Source organism: Schistocerca cancellata, chromosome 1 (assembly GCF_023864275.1).
Source record: "Schistocerca cancellata isolate TAMUIC-IGC-003103 chromosome 1, iqSchCanc2.1, whole genome shotgun sequence".
NCBI lineage: Eukaryota > Metazoa > Arthropoda > Insecta > Orthoptera > Acrididae > Schistocerca > Schistocerca cancellata.
In genome coordinates this window covers 44,948,434-44,973,873 of record NC_064626.1, presented here as the reverse complement: position 1 = coordinate 44,973,873, position 25,440 = coordinate 44,948,434, and the positions used below count along the sequence as shown (strand labels likewise).

The window sequence follows — 25,440 nt, the reverse complement described above, 5'->3', positions numbered from 1 at the left end:
TGTCAGTGTGATCATGTGATGTATCTGACCCCAGGAATGTGTCAATAAAGTTTCCCCTTCCTGGGACAATGAATTCACGGTGTTCTTATTTCAATTTCCAGGAGTGTATATTGTGAAAAGCAATGATCCCATAACTCTCCCTTGTGGCACGCCAGAGGTTACTTTAACGTCTATAGACGTCTCTCCATTGAGAACAACTTGTTGTGTTCTGTTTGCAAAAAACTCTTCAATCCAGCCACACAGCTGGTCGGATATTCCGTAGTCTCTTACTTCGTTTATCAGGCGACAGTGCGGAACTGTATCGAACGCCTTCCGGAAGTCAAGGAAAATGACATCTACCTGTAAGTCTGTATCTAATATTTTCTTGTGACCATCGCTGCCAGGAATAATATACAGTGGCTACTTCCTGCTAAGGCTTTCTGCAGTATCACAGAAGGAACATCCAGACGACCTCCTTCAAACAAACTGAGGCGTTATGGCGTCTTTGCCTCAATAAAGTCATTCTTGACTAACGTCAGTTCACCATGTCCAGTTTCAAAGGTAACTTAGGCTCACGAACGTTAGTGCGTGTATTTAAATCAAAACTGATTTGCATCGGCGGATGCCTCAGCTGGCGCCACTCTTAAGTGACTGGCGCGAAATTTGAACAGTCATCATGTTTCACATGTAGAAACACACCCACCAACTTTGTTTTATGCCGCAAAACTCCTTCTTGATGCTGGGATTTTTTCCGTTTGCGTATAAGGCGATATATTCTCAAGTTTTTGAAGCAGAACTGTACGGTGATAAGGCCGGCCGAGGTGACCGAGCGGTTCTAGGCGCTACAATCTGGAACCACGCGACCGCTACGGTCGCAGGTTAGAATCCTGCCTCGAGCTTGGATGTGTGTGATGTCTTTAGGTTAGTTAGGTTTAAGTAGTTCTAAGTTCTAGGGGACTGATGACCTCTGAAGTTAAGTTCCATAGTACTCAGAGCCATTTGAACCAGTACGGTGATACAACCAGAGATGATCCAAAGGCTGTAGGAGAAGTCCTGTGGCGATGTATGTGTTTCTACTGCCAAGACAAATGTGACTGACACCTTCTTCTTCAACAGAGTCGCGCAATGGTGTTGCGACCAGGCCAGTACGATGTAGATGATTCCTCTAAGAGATGTGGTTGAGACTAAGGTGCCTTCTGGTGTTTGTGAGCACCTAGTCCATTTTGGCCCGTGTCGGCCAACCTCCTGTGTCTGCAGGTGGACGAGGAGCACGACCCGCTGAGCGCGCACCTGTTCAACCTGGGCGGGCCGCGGTGGCGCGCGCTTCGCACCAAGCTGACGCCGACGTTCACGTCGGGCAAGATGAAGCTCATGTTCCCGCTGATGGAGGCGTGCGCGCGCGAGATGGTCGCCGCACTGCAGCCGCTCGCCGACCGCGGCGAGGACGTCGAGATGAAGGAGTGGAATGCCAGGTTCACCACCGACGTCATCGGCACCTGCGCCTTCGGCATCCAGTGCAACTCGCTGCGGGACCCCGAGTCCGAGTTCCGCAGGATGGGCCGCGGCCTCTTCACCTCGCCCATCCGGAACCTCTTCAATTTTGTGCTGGTAATGTACACACGCTCTGCTTATTTGGGACTAAAGGCGATTCCTCTGTGTGGGACTAATACTTTGCACATAGTGAGCGAGAGAATATGAAAATCCTTCGTGGTGGTTATTGTGGGTTGCATGAAACCCTTTAGCAGGGGCAGCTGGATCAACCTGTATAGCCATCTTTCCCCAAATGTACACAGTGACTCAGCTGCCCCTACCAAAAGGCTTTATGCAACCCGAAATGCCTTCAAAAACCATGAGCGAGAATTTCATACCAACATCACGCTGTGTTCTGGTGTAGTGAATAGCGTTTTACTACATTATTTGTGGAAAATATTCGTTATAGCTACGTATGCATCACAACACCTCAGCATGATGCGGAGAATGGAAGTGCTTGCCACACGAAAACATGACAAGCTACCTGTAGTAATTAACACAAAAGTGGTCCAGAAAAGTCATGCTCACCAAATGTAAAGAATAAATAAAAACGAAAACCCACTGATAATGACACAGTGGTGCCGAAACATGTTTGGGTGCTGAGGAAAACGGCGTTTTGCGTAACTGGCGGACCTCAAATCCCAAAAATTTTATACAGAATTTCCTACAGAGAAACTGAACAGGATCTTTTTGTAAGAAATTCATTGCAGTTAAGTTTTGTACTGGCATACGTTTTCGCTGGAAGCCACGGTTTTCGTGTTAGTCAAGAAAACGACGTTGATGGTCACTTTTGTAGGTTTCCGTCGGATAATTCCAAAGCTACAGCCACTAGCGAAAACGGTTCCCATAAAAAAATTTATTGCATTAAATTTCCTACAAAAAGATCCTGTTCATTTCTTTCTGTGGGACTAATAGCTTGCACATAGTGAGCGAGAGTAGGGTGACCAGACGTCTGGATGAATCCGGAAATGTCCTCCTTTTTATCTCTTTCCCCACGGTCCATGTGGATTTTTTTTCATTGTATTTCTTTAGCGCACAGTTGACCGTAATAAAAATTTTATTTGCGATTGTTATCGTTCTTTTCTTAAATACTTTACCTACACATTTTCAACTTCTCGTGGCGTCCATTAAATTTCGGTCATGCAGCCGCGCAAATAAAATTTCCCCCACTGATATTTCGGCCGCGTATTGTCCGGCCATCCTCAGAGTGAGTCACTAGACTGACGACAAGACGCCAAGCGCGACCTTATATGCTCCACCGCGGCCGTACTGCGCAGGGGGGTCACATATGCTGGTCGGCGGCAGAGAAATACGTTTACACATGCGCCGCCTGTGGCGAAGGATTACAGACATTCATCAATTATTCAAAAACAGTCTTAATCGCATTTATTATTATTACGCCGCCAACCGGTTTCAACCCGACGTAAGGGTCATCTTCTGGGCGTTTACACCATCGGTCGACTGCTGGTGGTGTCACTCCTGTCTACATAACGACAGGAAATAGTATGATCGGCGGCGGTGACACCATGACGACTTCTCTGCAGTTTAATTACCCCCAAGAGTCGGATTCCATGCTGTACCCTTTCGGCACAGGCGGCGCATGTGTAAACGTATTTCTGTGCTACCGACCAGCATCTGTGACCCGCATGCGCAATACCGCCGGTGTGGAGCATCTAACGCCCCGCTTGGCATCTTGTCGTCAGTCTTGTGACTCACTCTGTGGATGGCCGGACGATACGCGGCCGAAATATCAGTGGAGGAAATTTTATTTGCGTGGCTGCATTCACGAAATTTAATGGACTACCTTACCTATAGATGGCAGCAGGTTCTTTGATTTTATCGATGCCCCACTCACGGATCGATCCATAAGCAAGTGCAGATATCGACTGTTTAAAATTTCTCTTCCGTATTTTCAGTTCCGTTTTCGTATTCTCTTGGCTTGGCATCGTAGATTTGTTGTCATGTACTCAGTATTCATGTGTGAGTGTTTGCTGCTTATTGTAACCGAATGAGTTTCATAAATTATCTGGCATTGTGACAGTTCATAAATACTTTTCTATATACGCTGTTAGAAAGGAACAGCATGTGAAAACTAGGTGGTTACCTCTTTTTCCCGGCCATTAAAAATGTACTGGAAATATATCCTGCTCTGAAACCTTACTTTCTGTCTGAAACCCAGCCACCCAAGGTTCCGTTTCAGTTTTTTGAGAATAGATTAAGCGAAGCCTACGTATGGCACTTATATTCATTGACGTCTGTGTTCACTTCCAATGCTATGCAGATAGGAAAGACGGGCAGTTCTGTGCTTGATGTGACTGAAATTTTAGATTCAGTATGTAAGGTGTTTGAGAAGCAATTTAATGAAACATTCATTTGCCTAAATGTTAAACAGAGGATGGAATAGTGCCATGAATATTTTAAACGATGGCTCTGTATGTCTGACGGCTTTTCCTGTTTCAAATGGATGTCTCTTAAGAACGAAGTTAGTTACAATGATATTGAAAAATGCCTTTTGTGATTACAAGATAAATTTAAAGCTTTTTTAATTGAAGATGTAAAATGTTTTAACCAGTTGTGTAGTTTTAGACAGTTTGTGAAACTGAATAGTAATGATGCTGAAGTTAGTGGGTTATCTCCTAGTTAAACATGGGCCAAGAATTTTTGTCAAAGGAAGTCTGTTGATTGTCATTCAGATTTGTTAAATCTTGGCGAAAACTTTTTCAGCATATGGGGACACAACGCAGCAGTGGAAGATGTATTTTCGCTCATTACAACACAGTGGAATGATGACAGGACTCGGCTGAACCTTGAATCTGTTGAAGGTTTTTTGATGGTCGAGTATAATAATTTAAAAGTATTTACCTATGTATCTTTTTACAGCTGTCTGCTAAGCTAGCCTACACTTCTACAGAGAATTGGATCTTCAGCGAAGTACCTTTAAACTTAAAGGACGTATGTTATTTCTAACAATTAATTCATTTATTGAATTTTTATCTAACTTCGTTCTCCTTTTTTAAACTGTTCGTCCTCTTTTTTTTTTTTTTTTACGTCTGTATCTGTGTCACAATAAGCGAGAGGATATGAAAATGCTACGTGGTGGGTGTTACGGGTTGTATAAAACCCACGGGTAGTGTCAGCTGAATCACCGGATGTAGCCATCTTCAGACATGTATTCAACAACGAAAAGAGATGTTCTGATACCAGGGATAAGAATTAAACCGTCTTCTATTGGCATGCTCGCTACGTCCTTCTGATGCCCAGTCTGTAGCAGTGCTATTTAAAAGCGGACGTTTGACCAGTGATCGGCAATCTCAGAACATCAGGGGTACACAGGAATATACCATTTCACTGAGGGAGGCACGGTAAAGGTAGCCAGTCCTTGAGTTAACCTTTGTACCGGTGTGCCTCGAGTCCTCATAAGTGCTTTGGGTAGTCGTTACAATGTTCTCCTGAATGTATTGCAGTTTACCGAAGCACTTTTTAGAGTGCGAACAGCAACGTAGCAGATTAAAAGCTGGTACCTTTGAAAAAAGTTACGTTGCCTTCAGAAGTACAAGAAAGTTGCCCAGATTGTAAAGGGGGTCAAAATTCTGTGCAGAGGTGTGTTGTGGTTTCTTATTAAATAATTGTACAAGTTTGTCCCTCCCTGGTAGTTGACACAGGCAGTCAGTGTAACGATTTTCCCGTCATAGTATTTTTGTACCACTTACTATTCTTGATTAAAATGGCTGGTGTTAGCCCTATCACCATTATTTTGTTCTGAAAGCAGAACAGATAATAAACGACTAGCAATTTGAAACAAAAAGAGTAACTGATACAAATACATCCTTACTGGTAAAATATTAACCTGATTGAATGTATTGATACACGTGTCCTGATAGAAGATAGAAGAAAAACTACGAACAGTCTCTAGAAAAGTGAGTGTCAAATTCAATGTAAATGAAGCCTTATTCAGTACCAGTCTAACATTTTTTACAATTTCGCGAATATCATGACCAATTTAAATGTATTTCAGGACGTAACACTTCCTCTCCAGTACTGTACGGCGTAAACCTAAGAAAACAGATGAAAACACAAAGGACTACTGTAATCAGCCCCCTCCTACCTACTTGCACCTATTGTCCACAATAAGCAATGTCTTTCATCAAAAATTTGAGAAGAACGAATATTACAATAAACTTTTGACGTTACTTAGCTTTTCGTGTAGATTTGACTCCAGTCCTTCTTGTCTAGGGGACTGATTCTTGAAGCTGAAAACTCACGTTTTAGGTCATCACTGCTGGATTGATTAAATAAATAAATATCAAGATTGTTGCTGGAGAATTTTTGTTATTACGTTAATATATTTTGTCACATTTTAGTATATCATAAGGTCTTTTGATTTTTCACATTAACAAAGCCGAAATTACATTGTTCGCACAAAATACAAAAATACGTCCGATCACATCAGAGGCCTGCTTACGACAGTCTCACTCAGCGGAAATAAAATATTCCAAACGGTTTACAATTTTTCTTAACAAATGGATTTCTAATAGTTTCTGTTACATTATTAATTTCGATGATTATTTTATAAATGAATCCAGAAATGAACATAGTAACCAGTACAGTATTGCTCAATTAATAACAGAAATTTTAAGCGTGCCAAAAGTTCGTGATTTTAAAAGTTTCTACAACTAATAATTTTAACTGTACATTCAGAAATAGTACTTACCGTTTATCACAACGAAAATAAAGTAATTTCTTTTCATAAATTTTAGCTTGAAATCCAACATACTGTGTATAAAGTTATATGAAAGTTTTCAGAAAAGCAGCTGAGATAATACTGACCTGTCCAAAATTCGAAAAATAACACTGGCATCGACAGATACTGTAGACGAAAAGCAATGCTAGAGGATGCCCAGTTATACCATGCATCAGAGGAAGAGGCATATGGAAGTAACGCAACAGATGTTTCGGATTTTCGAGAAGGAAGGTTCGCTAGGGTATAACGTTCCATCAACACCGACTCAGGTTATACGTAATTGATGTCAATTCAATTAAATAAGGTCCTAAGGGTATTAAAATACAACACTGTATGAAAATTCCGGTAGTGCGCTGTAGCTGTATCTACTCAAGTAGATTAGAGACCCACTTGACCGCATTCGCAGCTTCTAAGTTGCGTCTTCTGGTGAGTACCTCTACAGAAAATTTTATAAATTACTAATGTTTTGACAATGGAGAACTGAAGTTATATGACATATAGTAAAGTACTGTGAGAATAGACTTGAACAAGGAATAAAATATGACGCATCTAGTTAGGTAATTAAGTGTGAATCACATACCACCCACAAAGAACGGGCCTATACGTATTTAATAAAAGAGATGTATAATTTCGTACAAAAAGAAGGTTACTTACAATCCTGTACAATATGACATAGGGAGCTGTTAGAGAATTTAGCAGAATAATAATTCGCGTGGCTAGGCAAAGTTTCAGCCCTCCTCAACTGCCCAGTACAAACTAAAATACGAAGGAGTAGAGTTAGGAATCAGAAACTGATGCTGGATTCAAAACCAGCGAAGTGGTAACTAAAATGAAAAAGAGGTGGCTACAGTCACCATATAACGTGGAACAACTGCGAGAAACAGGACTGACCTATGTTAAAATCACGAGCTGTCATCACTTTACCGATCAAGCAACAGACGGTGTCCCTGGTAGGTCCTATGCAGAAAAGTAATGGGTCGTGATGTGATTGGAGAATAAAATAAAAGTTAATGATGAAAACTAATAATACAATGAAAAGCCATTTTTACCATGTTTTGGGGGCCACCAATGATCGAAAGGAAGGTTATGCTGACGGTCATCGTTACCGAAAGCCGGCACGCTTGTGTGCCTGTCTCCAGCATAATAATAATCGTATCAGCTCATAACACAAGCTACGAGGCGTTCTGCTTGTTGTCGGAGCGTGTGCAGTGACCGACGTCTTTATACTAAGACGGTTAAGGAAATCAATTAACGCAGGCAACACGGAAGATGCGAGAAGCGCACTGCTGGTGTTCTGTTGAGGAACTGCGGTCACTTCGAAAACTATTACGCTCTGCTCTCTCTATTACATACAAACTAAACCTGGGTGATACTGATCTAATAATATTACTAAATTGTAAAAATTGATAGTTATTTCTGCACCAACAGAACAGTGTAAACATTGAATGAATCAGGTGCCATAGATGTGGACTGGCAGTGGGAATAAACTTGGATATTAACATAAAAGACTGCAATAAGTTAACCAACTAGTTAGCTGCTGATACACCTTACTTAAATATTCAAATAGTGGAAGCTGGCCAATAAAGCTCGGTGTCTTGATTCCGTTTGGTAGTTGAGATTATCACCAGAGGTCTGATTTTTATTATACGAGGTTTGCCCAGAAAGTAACGCACCGCATTTTATTCTTTTCAACAATTCTTTATTGAAAATAATGAGAATTACACATACGAAAGAATGATGTTTTATCTCCATCCCGTTCTACGGCCTTCCTCCAGCGCGAAACGAGGGCGTGTATGCTGTGTCGGTTCTGATCCCTGTCCTGGTGGCGGAATCAGTGCTTCACTGAGTGGATCAGATACTCATCGTCCTCAAAATGTCTTCCACGAATTGCATCCTTTAATGGCCCAGACAACTGGAAGTCCGAAGGGACTAGGTCAGGGGTGTATGGCGGGTGGTATCCAACGTTTCTCCCTTTGTAGGTGGGTGCCAACAGAATGTTTTCGCAATCGGAGGAGAAATTTGGTGATTGAAATTTCATGAGACGATCCGTTAGCAACGAAAAACGCCTTTGTTTGAATGACTTCATCTCCAATTCACGTATCATGTCTGTGGCACTATCTCTCCTATTTCGCGATAATATAAAACGAGCTACCCTTCTTTAAACTTTTTCGATGTCATCCGTCAGCCCCACGTGATCGGATCCCACATCGCACAGTAATACTCCAGAATAGGACGGACAAGCTTGGTGTAAGCAGTCTCGTTAGTAGACCTGAAGCACCTTTTAAGTGTTCTGCCAACGAATCGCAGTCTTTGGTTTGCTCTACCCACAACATTATCTATGTGATCGTTCCAATGTAGGTTAATTGTAATTGTAATCCGTAAGTATTTAGTTGAATTTACAGCCGTCAGGTTTGTGTGACTTGACGCGTAATCGAAAGTTAGCGGATTTCTTTTAGTACTCATGTGAATAACTTCATACTTTTCTTTATTCAGGGTCAATTGCGAACTCTCGCACCATAGAGATTTCTTATCTAACTCAAATAGTTTGCCGTTGAATGCGGATTCTCAGTCCCCCAAATGCGCCAATTTAGCTTATTGATGAACCCAAACACATGAAAGTGGCCTTCGTCGCTAAAACAGACCATATTAACGTAAAAGTCCTGCGAGTGCGCATGCGCTTACCGAGTCTCATCATAGCCCGCGGCCAACCGTGCAGTTTGGCCATCCTAACTCAGACTATTTTATTTCGTGGAGTTCAGTAATTGCCACCCCGTATAAGTAACATATCGTTATTATCTAGTGTTACAACTATTTCTACTGGACCGAAACGGACGACGCATCGTAGCGTTTCACCTCCCTTTCTTTCCTTCTTTCTTTTTTTCCCGAGGGAACTAGGTTGAAATCGATGGTTGCAGACCCCTGGGTTTAATTGTTCGTGCTGTTCCTCGTGTGGATTTCTTTCCCTGTGGCACTGATGGTAGTCGCAGTTGAGAATAGTAAACGTATTTTATGGGAAATACAGACTCTACATAAGATATATATCTCAACACACTGTAGTTTCTGTTAGTTGTTATTAATCGATTATATTCAATATTTTAAAGAATAATGTTTAGCCCGAAGCGTTGTTCCAAGTATTTCATGTACAAAAAAATTATATATATATATATATATATATGACTGGAATACTCTTTTCAAATTCTAAAGGTGGCAAGGGTAAAATACAGGGAGCGAAAGGCTATTTACAATTTGTACGAAAACCAGATGGCAGTTATAAGAGTCGATGGACATGAAAGGGAAGCAGTGGTTGTAAAGGGAGTAAGACAGGGTTGTAGCCTCTCCCGGATGTTATTCAATCTGTATATTGAGCAAGCAGTAAAGGAAACAAAAGAAAAATTCGGAGTAGGTACTAAAATCCATGGAGAAGAAATAAAAACTTTGAGGTTCGCCGATGAGATTGTAATTCTGTTAGAGACAGCAAAGGACTTGGAAGAGCAGTTGAACGGAATGGATGGTGTCTCGAAGGGAGGATATAAGATGAACATCAACAAGAGAAAACGAGGATAATGGAATGTAGTAGAACTAAGTCGGGTGATGTTGAGGGTATTAGATTAGGAAATAAGACACTTAAAGTAGTAAAGGAGTTTTGCTATTTGGGGAGCATAGTAACTGATGATGGTCGAAGTAGAGAGGATATAAAATGTAGACTGGCAATGGCAAGGAAAGCGTTTCTGAAGAAGAGAAATTTGTTAACATCGAGTATAGATTTAAGTGTCAGGAAGTCATTTCTGAAAGTATTTGTATGGAGTGTAGCCATGTATGAAAGTGAAACATGGACGGTAAATAGTTTGGACAAGAAGAGAATAGAAACTTTCGAAATGTGGTGCTACAGAAGAATGCTGAAGATTAGATGGGTAGATCACGTAACTAATGAGGAAGTATTGAATAGGATTGGGGAGAAGAGAAGTTTGTGGCACAACTTGACCAGAAGAAGGGATCGGTTGGTAGGACATGTTCTGAGGCATCAAGGGATCACCAATTTAGTATTGGAGGGCAGTGTGGAGGGTAAAAATCGTAGGGGGAGACCAAGAGATGAATACACTAAGCAGATTCAGAGGGATGTAGGTTCCAGTATGTACTGGGAGATGAAGAAGCTTGCACAGGATGGAGTAGTATGGAGAGCTGCATCAAACCAGTCTCAGGACTGAAGACCACTATTACATTAATAGAGACCACCTTCGTTGCAATTATCAAGGGTTAACAATGAGCCAGTCTACGTACGACGTCTTGGGCACATGTGCTACTAGCATGACTCATTTCAGGTTACTGCTTCACTGGTTTCCGAAAACACCAGCGGTTTTCACAAGCCATCGTGGATAAAATAATAACTTCTTACTGTTCCCGATGCACCTCTGTGGATTTCATTTACGTCTCCGGCAAGGGAAGAAGTGAACGTACCTTACGTGTCTGACGTAATAATATTCAATTTTGTGTTGCAGGTGCGTATTGGTCACCTACTGCGCATAAAATTTCTGAGTCCCGAACACGAGCGCTTCTTCATGGGCGTCGTGCGTGAGACCGTGGAGTACAGGAAGAAGAATGGCGTGGTCAGGAACGATTTCGTCAACCTGCTGCTTCAGCTGCAGGAGAAGGGGCACGTCGACCCTGACCACGAGAGTCCTGACCAGGGCAAGAACGTTTCTCACTCACCGGACACCGACCTCAGTAAGTACACGCAAGCCACTAAAAGTACGCAGCAAGTTCTGCAGGAAGATGACATTTCTTCCTATGAAAATGGTTAATCAAGCGCACTAACTGAAATTGTGAAATTATCAAGAATTAAATACGAGCAGCCACAAGTTTACAGCGCCAATCCTCTAATCCTACAGGCAGCTGGATCCTTTGATGAAGACGTGCGTGGTGTACAAGCAGAGCAGCATTCATTTTGCTGCATCGTCTCTAGACCAAGTCGCGGTCATCTGGTTAGGAACAAAGTGGAAGGCTTCAACCAGTGGCTCAGACGGTTCTCTGACGATTTTGGCTGTGGATTTATCGTCCTCCGATATCGGGTGAAGAATTGTACTATCTCCCTTAACGAAATCCCCTGCAAAAGCCCGTAAGACAGACAGCACAGAATACATGCCTCTTCAGTTACAGAGCGTAGCATTCGTCATAACAAATGAGCCGTGGCGGCAAGTGTCGATTGATCGATCGGGTCGGCATGGTGTGATCTTTGGGCTCGGCCGTTTCAAGTGGATTTTGGCCGCGACGGGAGTGTGGCGCTAGAAAGTGGACAGCCGGAGAGCAGCGCGGCGCTGGGGAATCAGTGGAAGCGTGGTTGGGCAGGCCGTGGCACGACACAGAGGTTGTGGTGTGTTCGACACGTTTGCAAGACCGAACCTGGCTTGTAGTGTGGGAACTGGATTCTGCCACATTACCCGAATCTAGTCGAGCGGCCCTGATTTGGATCTTTAAAGGATTTCATAAAAGATTTGGTGAGAACTGTTTGTCATGTTTCTGGTGCGCATATTATACTCATCCTTGCTTCCCAAGTATCGGCACCATGGCTGGAAACTGTTGACTTGCCAGCCAAAAGGTCCTCTCTATTTAGTGCTGTTTAAGTAAACAGAAATAAAATGTTACAAGGAAAATTGTTGACTTGCCAACCAAAAGGTCCCCTCTATTTAGTGCTGTTTAAGTAAACAGAAATAAAATGTTACAAGGAAAGAAAATGTTAATGCGGTATTACTTAACTACCGGAGCGTCTCTGGAAATATTACACAATCAGCCTCGCTTGTACGTGCTAATGGAAAATGGAAATGAGCGTTTGGCGTCATTGGCCGGGAGGCCCCTCGCGGGGCAGGTCCGGCCGCCTTGGCGCAGGTCTTATTACATTCGGCGCCACATTGGTCGACCTGCACGCCGGATGGGGATGAAATGATGATGAACACAACACAACACCCAGTCCCTGAGCGGAGAAAATCTCCGACCCAGCCGGGAATCGAACCCGGGCCCGGAGGAAGGCAATCCGTCACGCTGACCACTCAGCTACTGGGGCGGACTACGTGCTAATAATGCCCACATAGTACTGCGAACAGAGACCTGGCTAAAACTGGACATCAACAGCAATAGCATTCTACACTAGTGGCCATTAAAATTGCTACACCAAGAAGAAATGCAGATGATAAGCGGGTATTCATTGGACAAATATATTATACTAGAACTGACATGTGATTACATTTACACGCAATTTGGGTGCATAGATCCTGAGAAATCGGTACCCAGAACAACCACCTCTGGCCGTAATAACGGCCTTGATACGTCTGCGCATTGAGCCAAACAGAGCTTGGATGGCGTGTACAGGTACAGCTGTCGAGGCAGCTTCAACACGATACCACAGTTCATCAAGAATAGTGACTGGCGTATTGTGACGATCCACTTGCTCGGCCACCATTGACCAGACGTTTTCAGTTGGTGAGAGATCTGGAGAAGGTGCTGGCCAGGGCAGCAGTCGAACATTTTCTGTATCCAGAAAGGCCCGTACAGGACCTGCAACATGCGGTCGTGCATTATCCTGCTGAAATGTAGGGTTTCACAGGGACCGAATGAAGGGTAGAGCCACGGTTCGTAACACATCAGAAATGTAACGTCCACTGTTCAAAGTGCCGTCAATGTGAACGAGAAGTGACCGAGACGTGTAACCAATGGCACCCCATACCATCACGCCAGGTGATACGCCAGTATGGCGATGACGAATGTACGCTTCCAATGTGCAATCACCGCGATGTCGCCAAATACGGATGCTACCATCATGATGCTGTAAAAAGAACCTGGATTCATCGGAAAAAATGACGTTTTGCCATTCGTGCACCCAGGTTCGTCGTTGAGTACACCATCGCAGGCGCTCCTGTCAGTGATGCAGCGTCAAGGGTAACCCCAGCCATGATCTCCGAGCTGATAGTCCATGCTGCTGCAAACTCCGTCGAACTGTTCGTGCAGGTGATTGTTGTCCTGCAAACGTCCCCATCTGTTGACTCAGGGATCGAGGCGTGGCTGCACGATCCGTTACAGCCATTCGGATAAGATGCCTCTCATCTCGACTGCTAGTGATACGAGGCCGTTGGGATCCAGCACGGCGTTCCGTATTACTCTCCTGAACCCACCGATTCCATATTCTGCTAACAGTCATTCGATCTCGACCAATGCGATCAGCAATGTCGCGATACGATAAACAGCAATCGCGATAGGCTACAATCCTATCTTTATCATAGTCGGAAATGTGATGGTACACATTTCTCCTCCTTACACGAGGAGGTAAACTGCTGTTTGTGTAAGATAAATCCGTTGGAAACTTTCCTGATGTCAGCACGTTGTAGGTGTAGCCACCGGCGCCAACCTTGTGTGAATGCTCTGTAAAGCTAATCATTTGCATATCACAGCATCTTCTTCCTGTCGGTTAAATTTCGCATCTATAGCAAGTAATCTTCGTGGTGTAGCAATTTCAATGGCCAGTAGTGTATATTCCAATTCCGACGATGGAGGCTTGTTAACAGACATAAAAAATATGGTAATATCTAGTTAGGTTAGTACAGATTGCGAATACGAAATTATTTGTGTGAAGATAAGTGTTAAAGGAAGATCAGAGATGGTCATCGGATGCCTTTATATACTCCCTTTCTCGGACGTAGCAGACGTAGCAGAGAGCGGAATCAAAGAGATTATTGATGTGTTGGCAGATGTGCCAACACCTTGTAGTTAGAGGAGGCCGAAATGCACGCTATAATCTAACGCAGACTGGCGTGAGGTCTGGAACAGGATACGTAATGAATGCTATAAAGAAAAGTACGTAGCTGCTGGAATACTTAACTTTAATCCATCATTTGTATACAGCATTCTTGATGATACAAGTGAGACTCTTTAAATACAAGCACTGTAAGGCTAATGGCGCCTTGCTAGGTCGTAGCCATGGACTTAGCTGAAGGCTATTCTAACTAGCTCTCGGCAAATGAGAGAAAGGCTTCGTCAGTGTAGTCGCTAGCAAAGTCGTCGTACAACTGGGGCCGAGTGCTAGTCCGTCTCTCTAGACCTGCCGTGTGGTGGCGCTCGGTCTGCAATTACTGACAGTGGCGACACGCGGGTCCGACATGTACTAATGGACCGCGACCGATTTAAAGCTACCACCCAGCAAGTGTGGTGTCTGGCGGTGACACCACAATTATTACGCCCAAATTTCCTCGTTATGTTATAGTACAAGGTGGAGATTTCGTTGAACTGGCTATTGCACGATAAATTAAAACTTACCAGCCATTTCCTGGGAGATTCAAGTGATTAAGGCAGCTAGTTGGGACAGGAGCACTGTTCTAAATGCCTTTTCCGAAAATTACTCGAGCATACGAGAGCCGACTCGTGAAGGCAACCTGTTCGGTCTCCTGATCACCACGAGGCCCGCGTTTTTCGACTCAGCGTATAACAGGAAAGCAGGTTTTTACAACCTCGCTGAATTCTGTTGCATACAGGAATCCAGAGAACGGTAGCTAGAACCGAGTGAGGCACCGCAGTTGTCAGCACACTGGACTCGCATTCGGGAGGACGACTGTTCAAACCCGCGACCGGCCGTCCTCATTTAGGTTATCCGTCATCTCCCTAAATCTCTTAAGGCAAATGCCCGGCCGCTTTCCTTCTCCATCCTTCCATAATCCGAGCTAGTGCTCTGTCTTTAATTGTCGACGGGACGTTAAACGCTAAGCCCCTTCATCTTATCGGTAGGAATATATGTATTTCTCCTTAGCAAGAGCGAATAAAGATTTCTGATTACCTACATGGTCAACACGAAAATTTCATCTCCAACGCTACCATTGTTGAACATCAGTGATCAATGTTCAAAAGAATGAAATTTTCACTCTGCAACAGCTGTGCGCTGATACGAAACTTCGTGGCAGACTAAAATTGTGTGCCGGACCGAGACTCGAACTCGGAACCATTGTAGGAGACGAGATACTGGCGGATGTGTAGCTGTGAGGACGGATCGTGTGTCGTGCCTAGGTAGCCCAGCTGGCAGAGCCCTTGCCTGCGAAAGGCAAGGGACCCAAGTTCGAGTCTCGGTCCGGATTACAGTTTTAATCTGCCAAGAAGTTTCAATTTTCAGAAGTATTGGAAAATACGCTTTAAGCAAGTATATGCTGAGCAAGGCTTTGAGGAATGAGAAAGACCCTCCGTGGTTCTATAGCCATGGTAGAAAGCTGCTACGAAGCCAAAGTTAGCTTCACTACAAATTTAAACATAGCTAAACAGAAACAAGTACTCAATGAAGCCACAATTAGCGTAAGCAGACTAAGACGTAAGGCTTTCAACGAATTCTAAAGAAAGTTCTGTCTAACGACTCCACAGACATGCCTCAGAAGCAGTATCTTATATTAAATCAGTAAACGGACCAAGCCATCTGTGCAGAAACACTGTGCCCGTAATGACTTCGAAACTTAGCATGACACAAATAAGGCCGAAATACTAAAAGCCTTGTGCATACCTGTTTAACTGAAAAAAGGTCGTACTGAAATTCCTCCCTTACTGCGATGGACGAGAGGCAGAATGACAGATATCGAAATAAGAAAGCTTGCGTATAAAGCTACCGAAATCGCTCAACAGCAGAAAGGGCACTGAACCTGCGGGGATACACATACGACTGCATACAGAGTATGCGAATGTACAGGGCTATTACAAATGGTTGAAGCGATTTCATAAATTCACTGTAGCTCCATTCATGGCATATGGTCACGAGACACGACAGATATATAGAAAAACTCATAAAGTTTTGTTCGGCTGAAGCCGCACTTCAGGTTTCTGCCGTCAGAGCGCTCGAAAGCGCAGTGTGACAAAATGGCGACTGGAGCCGAGAAAGCGTATGTCGTGCTTGAAATGCACTCACATCAGTCAGTCATAACAGTGCAACGACACTTCAGGACGAAGTTCAACAAAGATCCACCAACTGCTAACTCCATTCGGCGATGGTATGCTCAGTTTAAAGCTTCTGGATGCCTCTGTAAGGGGAAATCAACGGGTCGGCATGCAGTGAGCGAAGAAACGGTTGAACGCGTGCCGGCAAATTTCACGCGTAGCCCGCGGAAAATTGGCTCATGCCAGCCAGAACTGGAGACCGACAGCGCCGACTTCATCTTTCAACAGGATGGTGCCCCACCGCACTTCCGTCAAGATGTTCGGCATTTCTTAAACAGGAGATTGGAAAAACCGATGGATCGGTCGTGGTGGAGATCATGATCAGCAATTCATGTCATGGCCTCCAGGCTCTCCCGACTTAACCCCATGTGATTTCTTTCTGTGGGGTTATGTGAAAGATTCAGTGTTTAAACATCCTCTACCAAGAAACGTGCCAGAACTGCGAGCTCGCATCAACGATGCTTTCGAACTCATTGATGGGGACATGCTGCGCCGAGTGTGGGAGGAAATTGATTATCGGCTTTATGTCTGCCGAATCACTAAAGGGGCACATATCGAACATTTGTGAATGCCTAAAAAAACTTTTTGAGTTTTTGTATGTGTGTGCAAAGCATTGTGAAAATATCTCAAATAATAAAGTTATTGTAGAGCTGTGAAATCGCTTCAATCATTTGTAATAACCCTGTACTTGCTCTTCTAACATTGTAGCGTAGGTCGCCGAAAGAGTGAAGCGTTTTTACACATTACAGTATCAGGCCAGCTAAAATCAGACTACATATTACCTGAGCGGTCAACTTGAAAATTCCATCTCCAGCCCTGACAGTTTTGAGCATGAATGGACAAAGGTTTTGATTGTGGAATGAGAAGTATCTAGCTAACAGAACACAACATGACATTATCAACTGAGAGGAGCCTTCACACGCAAGACTAGTATCGGTCGAACCTCAAGGGAGTGTTATAGGACTATTAATTTTCACAGTAACTGACCTAGTGGGTGGTGTTGGAAGTACCGTTAGGATTTTCGCGGATGATGTGTACGGAAAAGCCGTAACGCTACAAAGTAATAGCGAAAAGAAAGGAGACCTCCAGGGGATCAAAACTGTTAAAGGGAGTGGCAACTGACCCACAACATAAATAGAAGTAACGTAATGAGCCTAGACAGGCAGGAATACCAATTCTTGTATGATAAAACGACTCCAGTGAAATCAATATCAATGATTACGCGTACAGAGCGGTTGAAGATGGAGTGAGGTGAATAAAACTGATCACGGGTAAGGCAGGTGCCAGGCATAGACTTGTCTGAAGAATCACCAGGAAGTGTGGTCCACCCACAAAGGACATAGTTTACAAACCACTCGTTCGACCAATATTCCAATATTGTTCGTTGCTCGTCACTCGGCGGTCGGTATCACGATATGACCGATACGGAAAATAGAGAGCCGGCCGGTGTGGCTGTGCGGTTCTAGGCGCTTCAGTCTGGAACCGCGTGACCGCTACGGTCGCAGGTTCGAATCCTGCCTCGGGCATGAACGTGTGTGATGTCCTTAGGTTAGTTAGGTTTAAGTAGTTCTAGTTATAGGGGACTGATGACCACAGATGTTAAGTCCCATAGTGCTCAGAGCCATTTTTTTTAAATAGAGATAAGCGGCACGGAGACAGTCAGTCAAGTCTAGAGACAGACGCTGTAAGAGAGGTGTTTTGGATCACCGTGTGCTTTGTGGTTAAAATTCTGGGCGAGTGTGTTTCTGCTAAAGTCAACCAGTCAATACTTTTCTCCTACCTGTATCTCGCGGAAAGGCTTTGAACGTAAAAGTAAAGGGATCGAAGCTCACACGGGAGCTTAACAGCGATCGTTCTTCCCGCGAACCATTTACGACTGAAGCAAGAAAACAGAGAAGCAACAATGATGCACGAAGTACCTTACAACATAAGGTAGCTTGCTGCGTACAGATACAGATGTAGAGGGACTGGCAGCTGCCTCTCAAAGTAAACAAATGTAGAATATTGTGCTTAAGAGATGATGTTTCGTTTGTGGGGCGCTCAACTGCGTGGTTATCAGCGCCCGTACAATTACCCAATCTTTGCTCAGTCCAATTTCGCCACTTTCCTGGATGATGATGAAATGATGAGGACAACACAAACACCCAGTCATCTCGAGGCAGGTGAAAATCCCTGACCCCGCCGGGAATCGAACCCGGGACCCTGTGCTCGGGAAGCGAGAACGCTACCGCGAGACCACGAGCGGCGGACAATATTGTGCTTAAGTAGGCAGAAAGGCTGATTAATTATTGCATGGATATAAGACTGAAGAACAATCACTAGAAACCAGGACTGTTCACATTTTTAGAAATATAGGGATTCCGATGTATCGATATTTAAAAATATTCATTACCGTCCTTAGATGTATCGACGGAAAGTATTGATTTATTATTAGATATTCTTTACATCAACAAACTAGCACCCTACCTATTCTCCTTAGAGCAATAATTGAAAGGAAAACTACACACGTTTACTCTTGGCGATAGTCACTTTGATAACAATTGTAATTGCATATTCGAGTAAGTGACGTAATGAAAGGTGTCCGATGGGTCCTTCGTTCGGTTTCGTGACATATAGGATTTGTCTGGAACACTTCATCTCGACTTCCCTGTTTTTCCATTTCAGCCAACGCCGGCGACTTAGCAGCTGGAGAGACAAATTTGCGTGGCGAAGCTAAACATTGCAGTTTCTTTTTGTAGTTCCGAGTGTCGATTACGTCAGAATTTCCTCTCACACCTCTCCGTCTACCATACAGACCAATTTTCTCACTTAGATTTTTGTTCATAATTTTCAGCAACTGTTTTTGAATAATTCCTGTGTGAAGAAATATCAGCTGTGCTGTTTCTTCAAATCGGAAATCTTGCTATTCCATTAACATCCCCCCTCCTCCTCTCAGTACAATCGAACCTCCTCTTTTGTGCCACATATACTTCCTTCACACAGTCAGAGAGACAGATCGCACGTGGTGAAACATTAAAAAGTAGTAAGACCCCTTCACACATTGAAACTAAATTATGTTCTACTACAGTTTCAAAAGAACAACTTCAGATATTTACCAGAAATTGTGAAAAAAATTTAATATATAATAAAAATATCGGCACTCGATGTTGACATGTTGATATCGATATATCGATGTAATTGTATCGCGTATACGAAAATAGATATTATCGCGTGTGGTCTCGGTGTACCGATACATCGATATTTTAACAACTGTACTACTACAAGCAGTCACATCCATAAAATATCTGTGAGTATGCGTATGACATAAAACTAATTGTAGGTAAGACAGGCGCCATACTGAGATTGACAGGGAGAATAGCGAGAAAATGTGTCTCGCTCACAAAAGCGGTAGCTTATAAAACCCTCGTTGTACCAGTATTTGAATATTGCTCGACATTCTGGGATCCGTACCGGACAGGGCTGCGACAGCAAATAGAGGAGATACAAAGAATAGCAGCACGTTTCGTTACAGGTTCGTTTAGTATACGCGAAAGCGTCACGGAGATGCTCAGACAACTCCACTGGGAGATACTTCAAGAAAGGCGCTCTGCATCACGTTGTGGTTTGCCTTAAAACGTCAAAAACTGACGGTCCTCGTATGGATATTTCATAGAAAGATCGTGGACGTTCGATGGAGAGACTTTAGCTTACATGGAGGCTTAATATCAATCGCTCTTTCCGCGAACCGTCCAGACTAGAAAATAGCGGAGTGATACTGATAGACGAAGTACTTTCTTAAACACACAATAAGGTGGCTTGCGTGGTATAGATGTAGATGCAGACATAGATTTAGAAAACAAATTCCGTGGTAGCATTGGAAAGGCAGGGAAGGGAACCAGTAGTTGAGGAGGCAGTGCGACGAATCAGTGGTATATACCATTTTTATTGAATCAGTACACGAAACCAACAGCAAAGGTAACGAAGGAGAAATTTCGGAGAGCGGATCAGAGAGCCCGGGGAAGAGACGAAAATTTTAAGTATTGCCGATGACATTACAATTCCTTCAGAGACTCCCAAGGTGACAGGAATGAGTAGTTATCCAGAAGAAAAGCTATAAGGCACATGTCAGTAAAAGTAAATTGTAGGTAATGGAGTGTATTAAAAAAAAATCAGGCAACGCTGGGCGAATTTGATTCGGAAATGAAGCTCTCAAAGTAGTATAGGAGACTTGCTATTTGGACAGTAAAACAACTGACGGGAACAGATTTTAACCATGCAGCCTGGGAGTAGAAAGGAACTGTTTTCTTAACGAAGGGAAACTGTTGGTGTAGAGTATAAACCTGGTTTAAGAAGCGTTTCCTGAAGGTATTTTTGTGGAGTTTAAGTGCGCTGAAGTACGGATGGTTAAGAGTAAACTCAACTACGACGGCACAGGAAATTTCTTGAGATTATATCGACAATCGTGTAGCTAAAGAGGATCTCCTGATTTGAATCTCGAAGGCAAGAGTTTCACAGCACAACTTCAAAAAGTGCAGGGATAGGTCACCACCGTACAACTATGGCATCAAGGAACATTAAATTTCTTAAATGTGGTAGGTGTGAGGGATAAGAATATGATTATAGCGAGATGAAGGCTCGAATACACTCTTGGCCATTTTCAGCTGAAAAATTACGGAGTTTGTTGCGGGCGGCGTGGAATATTTCCGCTTGAGCACATGTAGTTTTATGAAGTTTCAATAGGTGGTGGCGCTATATGTACCCTTCAAAATGCCGTCTGTAAGGGAGCTGCGAACCAAGCCTGAGAGCAGCCACTGAGTTTCTTTCAGCCGAAAACATGACCATCACAGATCTTCGTAGCGCTAGCAGAAAGTCTGCGGAGACCTGGCATTGAACAAAAGCGCGGTGAGTCGTTGGACGAGGTGTCTGTCATTATCGCAACAAGGTGGCACCAACCTCTCCCATCCATCGCGTGCCGGCTGGCCGTACACAGCTGTAGCTCCTGCAATGATGGAACGTGCGGACCCTCTCATTTGAGGTTGTAACGGAACATATTAAAGGCTTTACTGTACCGAAGTATGCGATACCCTCCAAATTCAACCAGTTTAATGAGTATTTATGATTATAGCAAAGGTATTGTGTATGTTAACAATGACTGCATAACATGTCTCCATAAACACTCAACCCATTAAATTATACTGAATAACTGACTCACACAAAAGTTAATATCACTTGATCACTGATACAGCAAATGTCATCATGTAAAAACACTAAGTTCATCTTAAATAATTAATATGAAGTACGAAAAATAGTGGCCAACTTAGGTATTTTGGATCTCCTTAAATAAAAATCACCCAGTGAAACCTATTTGTTCACTAGGAGCGTTTTCACTCAGTATTCACGAAATCAATCCTATTTTAGACGAAAACCAATGTAATTCTTAATAATTCATGTTATTTAGTTATTTATGCCAATTAGAGAAGTCAATTGACAAACTTCTAAAAAAACGGCCTTTTTGTAACAAAGTATTATTCTGTCAAGTCAACAAATCTGTCTGTCATTTTAATAACATGTTAAATTATGTCACTCGATGCAAATTAATAACTTTTCTGCACAAATTATGATAACAGATGTACATGTGACTTATAAACTATATCTCTTTTTAGTAGATCTTTGACAATGTTATAAATACGAGCAGCAAGAAGGGTCGAGAGGCAGTCGGAATGTCACTTTGGTAAAGTGTGTTTGTGTGTTATTGTTTGAGGTGGATAAACAATGCAAAGAACATGTAACGCAAGTTCTACTTTGTGTTGAGTCATGGTCTTTGGTGGACAGTGGAATTAAGATGGCCACCAGAGTAATAAATATTTGAAGTTTACATATTTGTTGGTTTCGCTCGTTCTTTATCATCAAAAGCACATAAAAAACACGGGACCTCATGTTTTTAACCCTAGACAGCCAGATGTAGAGCCAGCATCAGCATCGAGAGACAGCAGCGATACAGCAAGTAGCTGCGATTACCACAACACAATGCATTTTAATGGCGCCAACGTAACATCAAGTGCTAACAAGCTCCGTAAATGGGAGTGAAATAGTGCGATTATAGCAATTAGCTATATCTATGAGCAGGCGACCATTACAAGGTGAATGACGGATCACAGTCAAACATGTCGCTGTATGAATAGATGACCGTGTTAATAGTGCCGACACACCCGTCCACCATTTGGTGTACTCAAAGGTGTGCGCCTGCTGGATTCCTCGCGCCTACCGGAAGACCATAAAGTGCAACGACGGACTGTCTGCGCGTAATTGTTTGGGCGCTACGATTCTGGTCGCAAATACGGCAATCCACTGAGTGGCGCTACACCACTTCTCCGTCGGAGAAAAAGTTCAAAGCCACACTCTCAGCTGGGACAGTCACAGCGACGGCCTTCTCGGTCTCTGAAGGGGTCATTCTGTTTTATGTCCATCGTCATGCTGCAATGATCTACATCTATGTGGATAGTCTGCAAATCACACTTAAGAGCCTGGCAGAGGGTTCATTGAACCACCTTCACAATTCTCTATTATTCCAATCTCGTATAGCGCGCATTAAATAATGAACACCTATATCTTTCCGTACAACATCTGATTCCCCCCATGAACCATGGACCTTGCCGTTGGTGGGGAGGCTTGCGTGCCTCAGCGATACAGATAGCCGTACCATAGGTACAACCACAACGGAGGGGTATCTGCTGAGAGGCCAGACAAACGTGTGGTTCCTGAAGAGGGGCAGCAGCCTTTTCAGTAGTTGCAAGGGCAACAGTCTGGATGATTGACTGATCTGGCTTTCTAACAATAACCAAAACGGCCTTGCTGTGCTGGTACTGCGAACGGCTGAAAGCAAGGGGAAATTACGGCCGTAATTTTTCCCGAGGGCATGCAGCTTTACTGTACAATTAAATGATGATGGCGTCCTATTCTTAACATCGAGTATAGATTTAAGTGTCAGGAAGTCATTTCTGAAAGTATTTGAATGAAGTGCAGCCATGTATGGAAGTGAAACATGGACGGTAAATAGTTTGGACAAGAAGACAATAGAAGCTTTCGAAATGTGGTGCTACAGAATAATGCTGAAGATTAGATGGGTAGATCATATAACTAATGAGGAAGTATTGAATAGGATTGGGGAGAAGAGAAGTATGTGGTACAACTTGACCAGAAGAAGGGATCGGTTGGTAGGACATGTTCTGAGGCATCAAGGGATCACCAATTTAGTATTGGAGGACAGCGTGGAGGGTAAAAATCGTAGGGGGAGACCAAGAGATGAATACACTAAGCAGATCAGAAGGATGTAGGTTGCAGTAGGTACTGGGAGATGAAGAACCCTGCACAGGATAGAGTAGCATGGAGAGCTGCATCAAACCAGTCTCAGGACTGAAGACCACAACAACAACAACAACATCTGATTTCCCTTATTTTATCGTGGTGATCGTTCCGCCCTATATAGGTCGGAGGGGAAAATTGGAGATTGTAATTTTGTGAGAAGATTCCGTCGCAACGAAAAACGCCTTTCTTTCAACGATTTCCAGCCCAAATCCTGTGACACTCTCTCCCATATTTCACGATAGTACAAAACGTGCTGCCCTTCTTTTAACTTCTTCGATATACTCCGTCAGTCCTATCTGGTAAAGATCCCACACCGCGGAGCAGTATTCTAAAAGAGGACAAGCGTAGTGTAGGCAGTCTCTTTAGTAGGTCTGTTTTCGCAGCCTTTGGTTAGCCTTCCCCACAACATTTACTATGTGTTCTTCCCATTTTAAGATGTTCGTAATTGTAATACCTGGCTATTTAGTTGAGTTCACGGCTTTTAGATTAGACTTATTTATCGTGTCACCGAAGTTTAACGAGTTCCTTTTAGCACTCATGTGGATGACCTCACACGTTTCGTTATTTAGGGTCAACTGCCTCTGTGTGGGCTCTAATCTCTCTGATTTTATCCTCATGGTCTCTTCGCGAGATATACGTAGGAGGGAGCAATATACTGCTTGACTCTTCGGTGAAGGTATATTCTCGAAACTTCAACAAAAAGCCCGTACCGAGCTACTGAGCGTCTCTTTTGCAGAGTCTTCCACAGGAGTATATCTATCATCTCCGTAAGGCTTCCGCGATTACTAAATGATCCCGTATCGAAACGCGCTGCTCTCCGTTGGATCTTCTCTATCTCTCCTATCAACCCCATCTGGTGCGGAACCCACACCGGTGAGCAGTATTCAAGCGGTGGCCGAACAAGTGTACTGTAACCTACTTCCTTTGTTTTCGGACTGCATTTCCTTAGGATTGGTTGGTTCAAATGGCTCTGAGCACTATGGGACTTATCATCTGAGGTCATTAGTCCCCTAGAACTTAGAACTACTTAAACCTAACTAACCTAAGGACATGACACACATCCATGCCAGAGGCAGGATTCGAACCTGCGACCGTAGCGGTTGCGCGGTTCCTGACTGAAGCGCCTAGAACCGCTCGGCCACACCGGCCTTAGGGTTCTTCCAATGAATCTCAGTCCGGCATCTGCTTTACCGACGATTAATTTTATATGGGCATTCCATTTTAAATCACTCGTAATGCCTACTCCCAGATAATTTATTGAATTAACTGCTTCCAGTTGCTGACCTGCTATATTACTGACCTGATATATTTAAGGTGAGCTGTCTTGGTAATCACAGTATTCTGTGACGAGTATTCTGAAAGACTTAGCCCTAGTTCGGTAGTTCTATGGAGTGTTAGCTATTCTATTAAGGTAAACAGCTGAGGGTACAGACAACCGTTGGTCTATCGTGTTGCAGCGCTCACAGACGAGCTACTCGCTGCACAGTGCCTCGTCTTCTTCGTGGCGGGCTTCGAGACATCATCGACCACAATGAGCTTCTGCGTCCACGAACTGGCAGTCAACCCGCATATCCAGGACCGCCTCAGGAATGAAGTCGACAGCGTGCTCAGCAAACATGGAGGGCAGGTGACGTACGAAGCCGTGCACGAGATGTCCTACCTCGACATGGTGGTCGCAGGTACGGGGAATTCAAATACCGACATTAAATACACTCATGGAAAAATGAAAATCTTACAGCTTACACCTGTAAACACGAGACAAGTGAGAACAGTGATTAAAAGCTCACGATCTTCCAGAAGGTTGGTAGTGTTGCTATCCCTCCCTTCCGCAGGAAATGGTGAACATGGCTGAAGTCGAAATGTTGCAGTCTGCGGACTGGCTGGAAACACGAGAGCTT

The 25,440-nt window shown here is 43.5% G+C and overlaps 1 protein-coding gene across 1 annotated transcript in view; it reads left to right on the top strand.

Annotated features, from left to right (window-relative positions):
• Positions 1-25,440, top strand: part of LOC126149026 (probable cytochrome P450 6a13) — a 69,716-nt gene that overhangs the window by 14,648 nt on the left and 29,628 nt on the right. The window contains exons 2-4 of the mRNA XM_049915793.1: positions 1,237-1,587; positions 10,747-10,972; positions 25,000-25,221. Coding sequence (XP_049771750.1) covers positions 1,237-1,587; positions 10,747-10,972; positions 25,000-25,221 — 799 coding nt within the window. The remainder of the gene's footprint in view (positions 1-1,236; positions 1,588-10,746; positions 10,973-24,999; positions 25,222-25,440) is intronic.